At 25.2% G+C, this 16085-nt stretch overlaps 2 protein-coding genes across 2 annotated transcripts; one reads left to right on the top strand and one right to left on the bottom strand.

Moving 5' to 3' along the window:
• Positions 1-966: 966 nt before the first annotated feature.
• LOC122859790 (protein artichoke-like) lies at positions 967-2455 on the top strand. Its single transcript, XM_044163475.1, has 2 exons — positions 967-2139; positions 2435-2455. Exons 1-2 carry the CDS (start codon positions 967-969, stop codon positions 2453-2455), a joined length of 1194 nt encoding a protein of 397 aa, XP_044019410.1.
• Positions 2456-4225: 1770 nt separating this feature from the next.
• Positions 4226-6594, bottom strand: LOC122859789 (gustatory receptor for sugar taste 64e-like). The gene is made up of 7 exons (XM_044163474.1): positions 6589-6594; positions 6213-6447; positions 6143-6147; positions 4930-5147; positions 4660-4825; positions 4504-4593; positions 4226-4291 (listed from the first exon to the last, which is right to left on the bottom strand). Exons 1-7 carry the CDS (start codon positions 6592-6594, stop codon positions 4226-4228), a joined length of 786 nt encoding a protein of 261 aa, XP_044019409.1.
• Between the last annotated feature and the right edge of the window lie 9491 nt (positions 6595-16085).

The following is a 16085-nucleotide window of genomic DNA, read 5'->3' as shown; positions in this document are numbered from 1 at the left end:
ACAACTTCAATATACTGGTAGTTCAATGGAAATACTAACTCGTCAATCATTTATGTGTTTAAAAAATCTTCAACATCTTACAATTGCTGAGAGTAAGTTAACTTTTATTGTACCTGGTGCATTTGGTGTTTTAAAAAAATTAAAAACAGTATCATTAATATCGAATGTTAAACTGACTTACATTCCTTCAAATGTATTTAATATAAAAAGTTTGGATATTATTGATTTGAGTAATAATTCAATAAATAAAATTGATGATGGAGCATTGACAATTGAAAATAAAAAATTATCATTGCTCAATTTGAGTTATAATTCATTTGAATATATTAAAGATAAAACATTTCAAAAAATTCAATGTCGTGTTATTGATTTTACACAAAGTAAAATCAAATTTGTAGCAGATGGAGCATTTGATGGTTCACATATTGATACACTTTATTTCTTTAACAATAAGCTGTTGTCTCATAATTATTTCTTATGGTGTCTTGAGTGTAAGTCTACTATGGTATATTTATTTTACACATCAATTGATACTGCAATAAATCCAAATAATAATAATAATATTACACAAAATGAGTCAATCAGTGTAAAAAAAAATTCAAAAATATGTTATTATAGTGAAAATTTGTATTTTAAAATTTGTAAAACATTTAAATTGATGTCATTAAGTTCAGTCAAGTCACTTGTTGTTGATTTATGGCAAATCTCCAAATAACATCATCATTTGTCAATGAAATAAAATCAATTGATGATAATGCATTTGACAATTTACAAATAACAACTTTAATGATTTCGTCTACGAAAAATGTGCTAATTCTCAATCAGAATTCATTTGCAGGAATGCCAAATCTAAAAACTCTAAAAGTTAAAAGTAATTCAATTCTGTTTACAACACCTGTTTTTCATCATCTGAAATTTTTAAATTCACTCGAACTATCATTCACGGGATTTTGGATATCTTATGATATGGGATCCTGTCAATTATTGTCAAATCTTTTGAAATTAAAAAGCCTTCTAATAACTCATCATAATACAATTGATATTTGTCATGGGACATGTAATAATAATAATAATTTGAATATTGTTTATCTTCGTTATACAATTGGTACAGTTAAAAATTTACGATCATCAGTTTTTTCTTGTTTGAAAAAACTTGAAAATCTTGATATAAGTAATGGCAGCCTCGAAATCATTGAAAATGGAGCATTTATTGGACTTGAGAAACTCAAAAGTTTAACATTGTCATCGAATAAATTGACACATATTGGTCGAAATATTTTTGAAAAATTAATAAACTTAAATTCTCTTATACTGAGAAATAATAAAATTAACAATATTGATGATAAAACATTTGATAAACAAACATTATCAACTTTAGATTTGAGTTACAATGAGTTAAAATTTATAAGTAAATATACATTTTATGGTGTCAAATGTAAATGGTTGGATTTATCAAATAATAAATTAACATCTATTGAACCTGGTTCATTTAAAAATATAAATCTTGACAGTCTGTATGTAGGAAATAACGATAAACTCATTGAAAATTATGATGCTTGGAATGTTGATGAATCTAAAATACAAACTGATTGTATTATTCAAGGTATATTAATGATTTGTACAAAATTAAATTCTTTATCATCAGTTCACGTTATAATACATGATTTTTCACCGGATTTTTCATTGCCAAGTAGCAAACTCGAATTATCTGGAATATCATCAATTGGTAGAAATGCATTCAAAAATTCAAACGTCAATGTCTATTTTAGAATATTAGAAATACATTATACTGGAAATCATGAATTTATTATTTATCCTGAATCATTTGAGAGTTTAATGAACTTGGAAGATTTGATTCTGAATGTTGGAGCAACAACATTGACAAGCAATTTATTTGATAAGCTAAAATCACTCAAGTATTTAAAAATTCAAGTCATAGAAACTATTCAATATCTCAGTCAAGTATTGATAAATCTTAAAAGTCTAAGAACCTTGGAAATTATTGGTAATAAAACTGTTGGTATTTGTCAAAATGTATATTCCAAAAATATATCAAATTCAATAGTAGATATTCGTTATGTAAGTGGTGAAATTAATGAATTACCAGAAAATTCATTTATTTGTATGCCTCAAATTGAAGTATTAACAATAACCGAAACAAATTTGTTGATAATTCAAGCTGGTGTATTTAATTTACTAAGTAATCTTAAATATTTAAATTTGTCATTCAACAAATTAACTACTCTTCCAATGAATTTGTTTAATAATCTCAAAAATCTTGCAGTAATTTTATTAAATAACAATAAAATCAAAGATATTCAAGATAAAACATTTATGTTACCTCGAATTGAAAATATGAAGCTGTTAAATTTAAGTCACAATGAAATTAATATTAAAACTGATACTTTTGACGGTGTTAAATGTGATCAATTAGATTTATCATACAACAAAATAAGCTTTATTGAAAATAACGCATTTAAAGACACCAACATCAAACAACTATATTTGCATAATAATCTTAATCTTATCGTGGTTAATCCAGCTTGGAGAATTTCTAAATTTACTATTGCTCATATGTACGAAGATTATGTTATTGAATTTTATCCATCACATGGATAAATAAAATAATAATCATCATCTCATATTTTATTAAAAAATGTTTTTTTTTTCTTTCCATTTTATTATTTGTTTAACAAATATTATATATGTATAAAATTAGAAATTATAATATGGTCATAACTTTACAAAAGAAAAAACTGTTCAATCTGAATTAAATGGATGTTTTCAATTAATCGATTTATTTATCAAATAATAACATTCAATTTATCAAATAAAGCAATATCATGTGAAGTATGTCCAATAATTTGTATTCTAAAAAATTTATTAATAAAACATTAATTCCATATAATCATAATACATATAGTAATAACACAATACATGAAACATTATAAAAAGTATTTTAAAAAATAGAAATATTGTTACTGTTTTATTAATCTACTATAGTTTTATTAAAATTGAGAATTTTAGAAAAAATATTCATTCTTATGGGGCAACATCATCAGTTACTAATCGATATTAGAAACATGAAATACTTAAGTATTTTTATATATCGATTCAAAAATGCTACAAAAGTTTCATTATTTTTGAACTAAATATCTCTGATATTAGACGGTTAATAACTCTACAATAGATCTGATAAAGTTCTAAGAAATTGGTGAGAAAATCAATTGACGATTAATACTGTTTTGAATAGATGATTATGAACTTCATCTGAAAATCATGTAAATGTATTGAATTTCAGTCTTAAAATTTTTCTGCAACATCGGTAGATAATATCTCCTACTGAAAAAAAATCAATGTAATTGTTCTTTTGTCAACACTCATGAACTACGGAATGGATAATAATTTGAATAAATTACAAATAACCTTGTGGAAAACACAATGTAAAAAAATTATGATCAGCATCAAAACACGCTAGAGACAATAAAACTCTTTATTTTCAATTTTTAGTCGTTTATTATTTTTACATTAACCTTATGACAATCAGTTTCATTTATTTACTTAATTTTTATCAGATTGTAAAAGTTGAACCTAGTAAATTAATATACATTAATACATTTTTTATTTCATTTTTTTTTTTTTCGTTTACAGCTCAGTACTTACTTTTTTATTTATCTCTAGATAATCACAAACTTTAAAAACACGCAGTAAACTTTAGAATTTTGATTTTTTTTTTTTTTTTTATGATCTTTTAACGTTTATGAGGTACAATTATTATTCATCTATCCCTGTCATGTCTGGCATGTCTCTACCCCTTTTTCGTTTATTTTAAATCGTTAGAAACGTATTTGAATAATTTTATTTGTTATGTTTTAACATTTTTCGAAGAAAAGAAGACTTAATAAGTAAATCCCTTACAAAAAAAAATAAATTACTCTGTTTTTAATTTTTAGCTACAGTCGTTGTATCTTGTTATATGATAGATTTTTGAATTTGCCGTACATGTGGGTAGTAAATTTATATCATAATTTTCCTCTTCGTTAAAACCAAGGTAAATTTTTTAACACACAAGCATAAAAAAAGTTTAGCCGTCTAACTAAATAATATAAACTGCCTAAATTCTAAAATCTAGATTATTAATGAATAAATTTCTAATTTGAATATACAAAATAAATCATTCTTCTTGCCACATTTTATAATTGTTTCATTGGTTTTTTTGCTATTTTCACTTGTTGGCTTGGTCATGGAATTGCACCATGATAAGTTCGTATGTAACAATAGTACCAGCAGTCTAGAAATAAGAGACTTACTATTGTAAGAAGTATAAATATTATTATCAAATATAAGCGCCACATCTGCCATAACGATGGTGCAGAAATCAATGATCAATGTATCAGTGGTTAATGAAAGTTCTTGATATAATGATGATAAAAAGTGAAAAGAATATGAAAACTCATAATAATAACAGCGAAATTATAAGTAAATTATAATTTATGAACTTACAACGAGCATGAAATTTCGAGTTATTGAGAAAAAATTCATTCCTGTGAAACCAATGTCATCATATGTTAATTGATTTTGAAGTCGATTTGCCTGAAAATGTTAAATGGGAGTTTAATTGGATGATACAATATATGTATAACATAACAATATGTGTACCTCATCAGTGAATTTTGACGATTGACACAAGTAAATATGTGGTAAAGCCTCTTTACTTTCAATGTTGATTCTCGATGCTGAAAGTGTAACAGCAATTGTTCTACCAATGACGTAACAATATGACACAAAAATATAAAGATTAGCAAATTGTCCAGTCGTATTAATTCTAAAATGAATTAAATAAATTTAATTATTAAAAGTCAAATTGTACATCAATATTTTAGTATATTTGAATTAATATATTGATATATTTAAATTGATGGTTATCCAATCTCATTGAACAGTCTTACACAGATAAAGTAAAAATTGTTTGTATACGATAAAAATATTAAGGGAGATAAATCATTATTTGTTTGTTTCACGAGATCACTGAGAATCGCATAGTTTTTTCTTAGCTGATTCCAAGGAATGGCTTGGTATTTTCGTCTAGATAAATATTTAACCCTCTTGTTTAACCATACATATCTCTCAGTGAGTCCAGTTGTTATCTACAAACCCGAAATATAAAAATTATCGATTATCGACAATAGTTGATCTTTATATAATTCAAAGTGATTTCAAGACAGACCAGTATAATAAATAGATCTGTAAAACTCCAGATGAATTTAGCAAAGTGCCAGATAATCAAAAAGACAATACTCATGATAAATGTAGAATTAACTTAAAAAAAATAATATAAATATATTAATAAACAAATTAATACTCCAGCCCGAATGGAAAAAATATATTTATTGGAAATATGAAATAAATTTTTTTTATATTTAGAAAAAATTTAGAAAAAATATGAATTAAATTTGAAATATATACAGTTTTGGACATACTAAAATTAAATTTAGAAAAAATTTACAAAAAATAAAAAAAAAATTAAGAAAAAATTTAGAAAAAGTTTAATTTTAGTATGTCCAAACTTGAACATATTCTAAATTTAATTTATATTTGTTCTAAATCTTTTCTAAATTTTTTCTAAATTTACTTTTAGTATGTCCAAAACTGTATATCCATTAAATTTAATTTATAATTCCATTATATATAAATTAAATATATTTTTTTCACTTGGGAGTAACAAAATTGATATTTTTTTTTTTTGTTTGAATACATACAGTTGGTAAAACTAAATTTTTCTGCATCAGTATTATAAGTTGATATAAATAATTTATATAATCTACTGAAATACCCTGGAAAACCATTATTGATTGAGTAATTGATGACATACAAACAATGCTCAGAGACCGCAAATAGAGTATAAATAATCGAAATTTTTTTAATTTTCGATCGAATTTCCGGACCTTCTACATCAAAACTGTAATATATAATTTATAAACTTAGTTATGTTATTTTCAGCTTCAAAAATATTTTATAATAACCTGGTCAATTTATTTTCCATTTTTTCCCATTTTTGTAGAAGTTTTATCCATTTTGGAGATAATCGAAGAAAAAGTATGAGACTCATTAGAGCATGTCCAAAAAACACTAGGGCTGATACTACTTCTATAAAATTTATTATAAATTTAAAATAATTTTTATTAAACATTTCAAGTGTATTAATGTCTTACCTCTAATATTTGAGTTTCCAATTGTTAAAGTTTTTATTATTTTAACAATAACTGTTATAAAAATAATGGCAAGAGCAACAATAATAGATACAGTCCAGTATGTACGAAATGATTTGATCTTAAATTCCATAATACTTGGGGATTGTTTCATTACTCCACTTATTGGAAGAATTCCAAAGTATTGAGCAACTTTGATTATTGGTCCTATAGCAGTATGAAAACTTTCCTGATTACTCTAAAAAAGATCAAATGTTGATTATTAAAAATCTAAAAGTGTTGTTATTTAATAAAAAGATTCCAAGTTTTATTCAGATAGATAAAGTATTGACTATTCAAACTACTGAATTACTATTTTATTGAGTAATTATCAACTTACCATCATTTTGATAAATTATCAAAAAAATTTATCTATACATCATGAACGATAATGGTTTTACAATATTGTAGAATTGCAACTGAGTTATGTACTGGCTTCCCACTTAGTGTGTTATTTTGAAAATTCTTAGGTTGTTACTGTGTCACCGCGGAAACGTGAGAATGCACTGAGTAGAAGAACATTATATGAAATTATGCTTTCAATTTTATATTTTGTTGTTGAATATGTAAAACAAAAAAAAAAAAATTAGCGTGTTGCGAGTACGCGCGGGGGAAGTGAAACTTCTTTCAGAGTAGTTTCATGTCACGCTGAATATTAATAATAATAATAATAATAATAATATTAATCCTGACAATAATATTCGAATATAAATATTATTAGTTAATAATAATTATTAGTATTTATATTTCGAATATTATTATCATAAATTTTATTATTTATATCGACACATTAATGGAAGAAGGGCGTAAGTGCCATTTTTAGGAATTTTTTTTTTCTAAAAGGAAAAGGGTGTGAGTTCGGGCTTTGCATCTAATTTTAAGGCTTAAAGAAAAAAAAAAGTGTATGTTCGGGACTTACGCCTTTTTCCATTATCAAGATCATTTTTAATAAAAGATAAAGATTTGTAATTATTTTCATGTTTTTTTGATTAATAATAAATTATTCATAATTATCAGTAAACAGTTAATAATTTAAGAAAAACTGCCATTAAATAAATTTCAAATAATATTGGAAATACGATTTTCATCTTTTATCAAAAATTATTTTGATAACGGAAAAAAGGCGTGAATCCTTGGACATACGCCCTTTATTCTTTATCAAAGGTTGTTACGCCCATTTTCCCTTTTTTTTAAGTATTAAAATTAGATGAAAAACCCGAAAATTTATAAATTTGCACTTACGCCCTTTTTCCTTTAAAATTGACGTTTTTGGCACTTCATTCTTTAATGCGGCAATATAATTGATACCATCGATATTATTACTAATATTATATTGATATTATTATTAATCATAATATTATTGGAGTTATTATTATTTATAATAATATTATTCATATATAACCATAGTATAAATAAAATAATAATTTCAAAAATATCATCGATGATAATAATATCAATATAATATTAGTAATAATAACAATAATATTATCGATTTATAATAATATCAGTGATATTAATAATATAAATAATAACATTGACAATAACATTTATATATAAATATTGATAATTATTAGTATTTATATTCAAAATATTATTATTATAGATATTATTATTAATATCAATACTATTGTGAATAATTGGTAATATTATCATCATTTATATATATTTATAATAATTTTATTGTTATTATAATAATGATAGCAGATAACTAACTATTGCTATACGTTTAAATGAATTTTTTTAAAATCAATTATTTAAGTATTAAACTCAGTTGAACTGTTTAATATATTATTTAAATAAAAAAGTCGCTCACGTATACACACATAAAGTAAAGCTGACGTTCCGTGTTTATCCGCTTGTGCCGAAAGGTATACCAGAGAGTATACCAGAGAGAGTATACCAGAAAGAGTATACGTGACAGAGAGTATAGGAGAGCGTGTGACAGAGAGTAAACGCGAGCGCGTGACAGAGAGTAAACGCGAGCGCGTGACAGAGAGTCGACGCGAGCGCGTAACGCTAGAAGGGCCTCGAATTTTTTTGCTACCCTCCGTAAAGAAGTTTCACTTCAAAAAAAATCAATGTAATTTCTCTTTCAGTTCTTATGTCAACACTCATGAACTACAGAATAGATAATAATTTTAATAAATTACAATTGACTTTTAAAAAATACAAAGTATGAAAAATAACGATCACTATATCAAGGCACGCTAGAAACGTACCACTATCAACAATACGTTTTCACATTAATCTTATGGCCATCGCTGTCATTTATTTATTTGATTTATATCAGATGGTAAAAGTCGAAAGTTGTAAATTAATAAATTTTTCATTTGAGTTTTTTTCAATCAACAGCTTAGTACTTACTTTGTATTTAAAAAACTTTTGTATTTCGCCTATTAGTGATAGATTTATCTGAAATTTTCAATACATTAATAAACTCATATGATAATATTATAGGTATTTTTATTTTTTTTTTTGTATGAATTTATTTTGATTACTCGAACATAAATAACACATTTTATATGTATTTTAGGTAGATTGAATGTAACGCTAAACGTCATTACGTATACTTTTGATGAAAAAAACTTCGAATAAATAGCAGCAATATTAAACTCGAAAATCAATAAATTTACATATTAAAAAGTACAAGGGTTCCCAACCTAAACTAAAATCAAGATGGTATATTTATGTTCCATGTAGATCAACTTTTTATAAATATTAATTTTTTCTTCTCTTTATTTGGAATTATTACTGAAGTTCAGTAAAAATGCGATTATTGATTATAAGCATTTTGATGCCAACCATATAAAATATTCAACACCACCAATGTTTAGATAAATATAATTCAAACAAAACAAAACGATAGGAAAAAAGAACAAACACTTACTAATTAGAATCTTTTAGAATAATAAAGTAATGAAAATGATGTATGATTCAACAAACATAGCTATCACGTATTTCGTGATTTCCATCTTATCATAAAATATGAATATTATACAGTATATGAGTCTAAAACAAATACACACTTGATATGAGTTCGAATGATTGAAAATTGATTATTCTCATCAAATTAAAATGAATGGTATTCATGGGCTTAAATACAAAAAATTTAAAAATAGTTTGAAAAATATTTTTATAAATATATACAATGCAAGTGAATTTCCAAAGCAAGAGGGTAGTGCGCTTTTAGAAATTCATACATTATTACCACTGTCCCAGTAACATAAATATGAGTTCAGTTATGCCCAATCAGAGAGCTCGTCACACCATAGAAACACCGCCAAGGCTCGTGCTTGCCCCTCCAAATTCGTTGAGAGCACACTCTCTGAGTGGGCACTTGTAACGAAATATACTATTAGTTTATTTTTTTAAAATAAAATTTAATTGACAATACATTTTTATTTAAATTTTCAAAAAATTTTTCTTATTGATTGTTTACATTTATACTTATTGGTTGTGACGATTGATTGAACTTCGTATATAACAATAATACCAGCAGTCTGAAAATAACAGACTACATTAACACTGAAACAAAAAATTAATGAAAAAACAATTAAATAAATTTCATTCAATCGTCTGTTTCTTTGAGTTCTAAAGTTATTTAATTTCAGTATTAAAGCTTTTTTGCAACATCCGCAATTCAACATATGAATCGGATCGCGATCGAAAAAGTTTTTATAGGTAGTTGTTTCACCATTAATAAGATCACACACAAATTATCAGAAATTGCAGTTTTGTCTCATTTTCTTATTAATGGTTCAATACCTTTTATTTAACAGCTGGATCTAAAGGTCGAAATTAAAAACAAGTATTCATGAGTTCAATAGTTTTGTTACTGTATGTTATTATTATTTCTGTCCAAATTGAAGTATTATAAGTTCATAAGTCACGATTGCACCAATCAGCTGAAATAATAATAGACAGAATATTTTTTATGATAGAATACAACATATGGAAATAATAATATAATTTTTGATAATTAATTTTATAACTTACAGCAAGCATGAAATTTCGGGTAATTGAAAAAAATTTCATCCCTGTCAATGTTACTTCATCATCTGAAAGTTGGTATTGGAGACGTTCAGTCTTAAAAAGTTGATATTAGATTGATAACATGAATAAACAGCAGTTAATGAATTATAAAAATCCAATCTATTAAAATATGTTCAAAATTAAAATAGCAATTTTTACTAACCTCCCTGTTAAATGATGATGAGGGACAACAATAAATTTTTGGTAAAATAATTTTACTTTGATTGTGAATTCTAGCTGCTGAAAGTGTAATAGCAAAAATTCTTCCAAGAATAAGTATGAATGACATAAAATAATAAACATAATCCAAGTTTCTATCTGCAGTGACACTGAAATAATAAACAATTTGTCTATATGAAAAAATTTTATACAGATCATTATTACTTACAAAATTCCATTAAACAGTTGAATGCAAATGAAATATAAATTTGTAGAAAATGATAGTAGTATCAATGGGGAAAGAAAGTTATCTGTTTCTTTCACCAAGTGACTCAATAATGCATATTTTTTTCTACACTGATGCCAATTAATTGCATCAAATCGGATACTGAGTGAATTTGTCACTGATTCATTTAATTGTTTATATCTTTCAGCCAAGCCAGTTGCTACCTAGATAGAAAGTTGATTTATTATTCAAAAATTTTGATATTTAGCTAACAATTATATACATATACTTACGAGGACAATGAAAATGTCTACAAAATTCCAAATAATCGTACAGCATTTATTTGCTGCGTAGAAATATAAAATTACCGCATATCTAAAAAAAGCTGTAAACAAAAAATGATCAAATAAAGAAATATATGTTTTTTATTTACAGAATAGACTAACACAAATTATATTAATTAATTTAAATTGTATAATTGAAAAAACATTTCACAATCAAAAACACATAAAGAAAAAAAAGAGTATTGGAAGCCGTTGAAATTGTGTTTGTACTAATTTTTCAGCCGTTCTTTTTTTTAAATACAAAAGATATTATACCTGAAAGTCAAGGAAAAAATACATCTTTAACGCATATAATCAAGTCTTAACTGTAGAAAAAATTCATTGATGTAATATATATACATAAGACTGATTTTTTTTTCTCTTTCCACCCCATACAATTGTTGTTTTAGGCAAAATCAAGAATTTCTTCATAAGTTTTTTTTTCTCTATTTTTTACAAGCGTGTTAACTTGTAAGCTAAATAAACAATTATTTTCATATAAATAACATGCGTCCAAAAAAATATTGAAACTGTAATAACTGTTAATTGGAAAACAAAAATTATGTTCATTTATTTAAATATCCCTGGTTTCTACGCAATTGAGACTTCCAGAGATATTTATTAGGAGTTTTTTTCTGGTTTTCTCCGGATTTTTGTGGAAAAAAAATTCCCTAATAATGTTTCCTTTTATTTCTCGTTTTTTTGAGCAAGAAATCCAAAGATATTACGAAAATAATTTGAAGATTACTCCGTAAATATTTCCGGAAGTCTCAATAACGTAAAAATCCAGAGAAAACCTGAGCAATTCGGAGAAATTCTAGAGAGATATTTTTCAACAGGGATAATGAATAAATATGTTTAAGATGTAAGTTTTTTTCAAATACTACTTACAAATCTCAGAAAATTCATGTACAGTTTTCAAATTATACATTGGTGCACAATAACTGTACGTTTCGGATATATGGCTAAATGTGCTAAAAGTTGGTCTTGCTGCATATGTTGCATAGCGGGCACCGTGTTCAATGACTGCAACTCCTATCATTATCAATGATATTGTAATAAACTTGTATCGAAGTTGTAAGTTTTTATCACCAAAACTATATGCAAAAATGAACATTAATGTTAATTTTATTTAAATTTAAATAATAAAGATTATTAATTAAGTCATTCACAATAAATAATATAAAATTTTTCAAGAAGTCAATAAGAGTTTATATTTTAGTATGAGAAAGATTGATTTAACATTTCGAAAAACGTCAACTCAGCATTTAAGTTTTTTTACATGTTCAATTAGTATTTTTATAGTCAAAATATTAGTTTAAGATTTTGGGTAAGCTTTAGTTTATTATTCACCGACATTTGTTAAGAAAACTTTTTTATCAGGTCAGATAAATTCATAAGAATAATATAATTGTAAAAATTCATAAACCTTTTCAATCTATTTTCTGTCCATGTGCATTTTTGTTGAAGTTTTATCCACACAGGACACATGAAAACTAAATATAAAGTTCCCATCAATGCGTTGCAGAAATAAATTAAAGCAGACATCAAGTCTACAAGAACAAAAAAAATACATCAATTAATTGTATACAGTTCTCATGTGATGAATCATAAATAATTATATAATTGTACCTAAAGTTTTAGAACTATTTTTTTGCAAGCCTTGAATAAAGTTATTAATTGCAGTCAAAGATAAAAATGAGATTGTCATAATAATAAAAATACTATAAAACATTTTGAATGATTTCCATTTAAAAGTCAGCTTTTTTGAAGAATTATTTAAAATTCCTTCGATAGGAAAAAGGCCAAATAATTGACCAAATATAATTAAAGGCTTGATAGCATTGAAAAAACTGTCAGAATCCTGTGAAAATAATTTTCAAATAAAATCACAATTAAATATTTAGTAAACAATGAAAAATCGAACACTATCCTTACCGTTGGTTCTGAAATATGTGGAATGACGTTGTAAATGGTGAAGTGCTCCCAGTCATGAATGTTGCGAATCTTTTGTTTTCTCCTTTTATGATTGTCACTTATTGATTTAAAATTTCTAACACGTTCAAACATCATATTGTGTTTTCAATTAAAAAATGAAAAATATAATTGAGTATCTGGGCTATTTGATAGTTTATAAACAACTGTCATTGTTTTTTTTTCTACTAGTGCTTATGAGTGTTTATTGATGCGCATAGTTACTCAATTGAATATATAAAATATTTAACACCGCCAATGTGTTTATAATCTATAGATAAGAAAAAATGATAAAAAACTGAAAATTATGCTCTTCTACAATAATGAATTGATAAGAATAATGTATGATTTAACAAATACAGATATATTCAGTAATCATCACGCTATCCGATGATTATCATTTTACAGTTAAGGCATGTCCAACGCCGGTTTTAGAGTGTTGTGGAGGGGAGAATGTCCTATCTATTTTACATTACAAAAAATGCACTGCCAACTCCAAAAAAATAATTTTTTTTTTTTAAATCGATCATAACACGTTATTTTTACCATATTTGACCTTATTTCATAATAAAAAAATGTTTATTGTCTTATTTTATTTAAATTTATTTATCCAAAATATCATTTACTATAAATTAAAAATTATGTTGAAATTTAATGTTGGCCAACTTGAATATAGTGAGACTGGCAAAAGAAATCACGACAATTACGTGTCTGTGTGACCGCACATGCAAACTTCTTCTGTCAGTTTTACTCTATGTTTAAACTATGCCGACAATAATATGTCAAAATTCCTCATTTTCGCGTCTATTTTTATTTATTAAAAAAAACCCACAGACAAAACTTTTTTCATATACGGCTCAAAATTTTCGTCTTTTTTCATTTTATAATATATCAGTTTTTCGAAATAGTCTCGGTATTTTTTCATATAGTTTCTAACCAGGTTTGTGTGAAGTGTACTCGGCTGGCCATAAAAGCGTATGTATAACCTCCTTGAAAGGTGTTAACTTTATTATTTAATTTAAAAAAAACCACCGTCAAAAAAATTATAAAAAAATTAGAGATTGTGTATTATTACATAAATAATCTACTGTCAAAATTTCAAAAACTTCTCTGTATTTTCGTTTCGCGTTGGACATGCCTTAAATATTATACAATATGATTCTGAAACGAATGCATATTCAATACCAGCTCAAATAATTATAAGTCATTCCCATCATATTAAAATCAATGACATAAATGGCTTATGTAAAAGAAAACAGCATAATTTCAAACATTTCCAGTCAATTTAAAAAAAATAAAGTTCAATTCACAATATGATATTATATTCACATTAAATTGACTTTCTTGAAAATTGAGAATTATAGATAAAAATTGATTTCTCTATGGGGGTAACATACTGTTTTAAATATCGATTTAAAATTACTATACAAAAGTTTCATTGTTTATATAAATTTCTGGTATTGGACGGTCAATAATTTTTTAATAAATCGGACGAAATAAAGTTCTTAGAAATTCGTGAGAAAATTTATTGATAGTTAATACTATTTTAAATAAATGATTATGGACCCTATCTAAAAATCATGGAAATGTATTGAATTTTAGTATGGAAATTTTTCTGCAACATCAGTTGATATCTCCTACTGAAAAAAAAAAATCAATGTAATTGTTATTTTGTCAACACTCATGAGCAACAGAATAGATAATAATTTGAATAAATTACAATTGACTTTTTGAAAAATACAAAGTATAAAAAATAACGATCATTATCAAAACACGCTACATACGTACTACTCAATAATACGCCTTGACATTAACCTTATGGCCATCGCTTTCATTTATTCATTCAATTTATATCAGAATTAATAAATTCTAGAATGGTAAAATAATGAAAATAATGTTCGATTTAACAAACATAGTTATCACGTAACCCATGATTCCTATCTCACTTGATATTAGTTCAAATGATTGAAAATAAATATTATTTCTATCAAATTTAAATAAATATCGATAAATTTAATCGAACAAAAGAAATTATAAGTAAAATGTAAAAATTAAACAATTCTAAAAAATCTCAGGATTTAGTCCTATAACTAAAATAAACGTGATTTTGAATTAGGTTGAGTTAAATAAATTCGATGTGACCACAACAAAAACGCTTAGTAAAATTTAAAAAAAGTGTCATTCACACAAAAATATTTGTCATGTATTATATTGATGTGTATATTATTGTTATTTCTTTCCAAATTGAAGTGTTCTAAGTTCATAAGTATACTTATAACGATTACACCGATTACACCGTTATAACGATTACACCGACCAACTGAAATAATAATATTCATTATGATAGAATACAACATATGGAAATAATAATATAATTTTTGATGATTAATTTTATAACTTACAGCAAACATAAAATTTCGGGTAATTGAAAAAAATTTCATCCCTGTCAATGTGACTTCATCATCTGTAAGTTGGTATTGGAGACGTTCAGTCTTGAAAAATTGATATTAGATTAAAAAACATGAATGAACCGCAGTGAATGAATTATGAAAATCAAATCTATCAAAATATGTTCAAAATTAAAACAACAATTTTATTAACCTCGATGCTGAATGATGATGAAGGACAACAATAAATTTTTGGTAAAATACTAGTACTTTGATTGTGAATTTTAGCTGCTGAAATTGTAATTGCCAACATTCTTCCAACAACAGTCATAAATGACATAAAATAATAAACATAGTCCAACACTTCATCTGTGTTTATGCTGAATTAATAAAAACTTTGTTTATAAAAAAAAATATTTGATTAAAATTATAACTACTTACGAAATTCCCTTTAAGGCTTTAACAGTTGAACGCAAATGAAATAAAAATTTGTAAAATACGACAAAAGTATCAATAGAGAAAGTAAATTATCTGTTTCTTTCACCAAGTTACTCAATAATGCATATTTTTTTCTGGACTGATGCCAATTAATTGCATCATGTCTTCGTTTACTGAGTGAATTTATCACTGATTCATTTAAATGTTTATATTTTTCAGCCAAGCCAGTTGCTACCTTGATAGAAAGTCAATTTATTATTCAAATAATTTGTTTTTTTACTTAACAATTAAATTATTT

This window comes from Aphidius gifuensis, linkage group LG6 (genome assembly GCF_014905175.1).
Source record: "Aphidius gifuensis isolate YNYX2018 linkage group LG6, ASM1490517v1, whole genome shotgun sequence".
NCBI classification, from domain to species: domain Eukaryota; kingdom Metazoa; phylum Arthropoda; class Insecta; order Hymenoptera; family Braconidae; genus Aphidius; species Aphidius gifuensis.
Note: the sequence above shows the minus strand (reverse complement) of the source record. Positions and strands in the feature narration are given on the sequence as shown.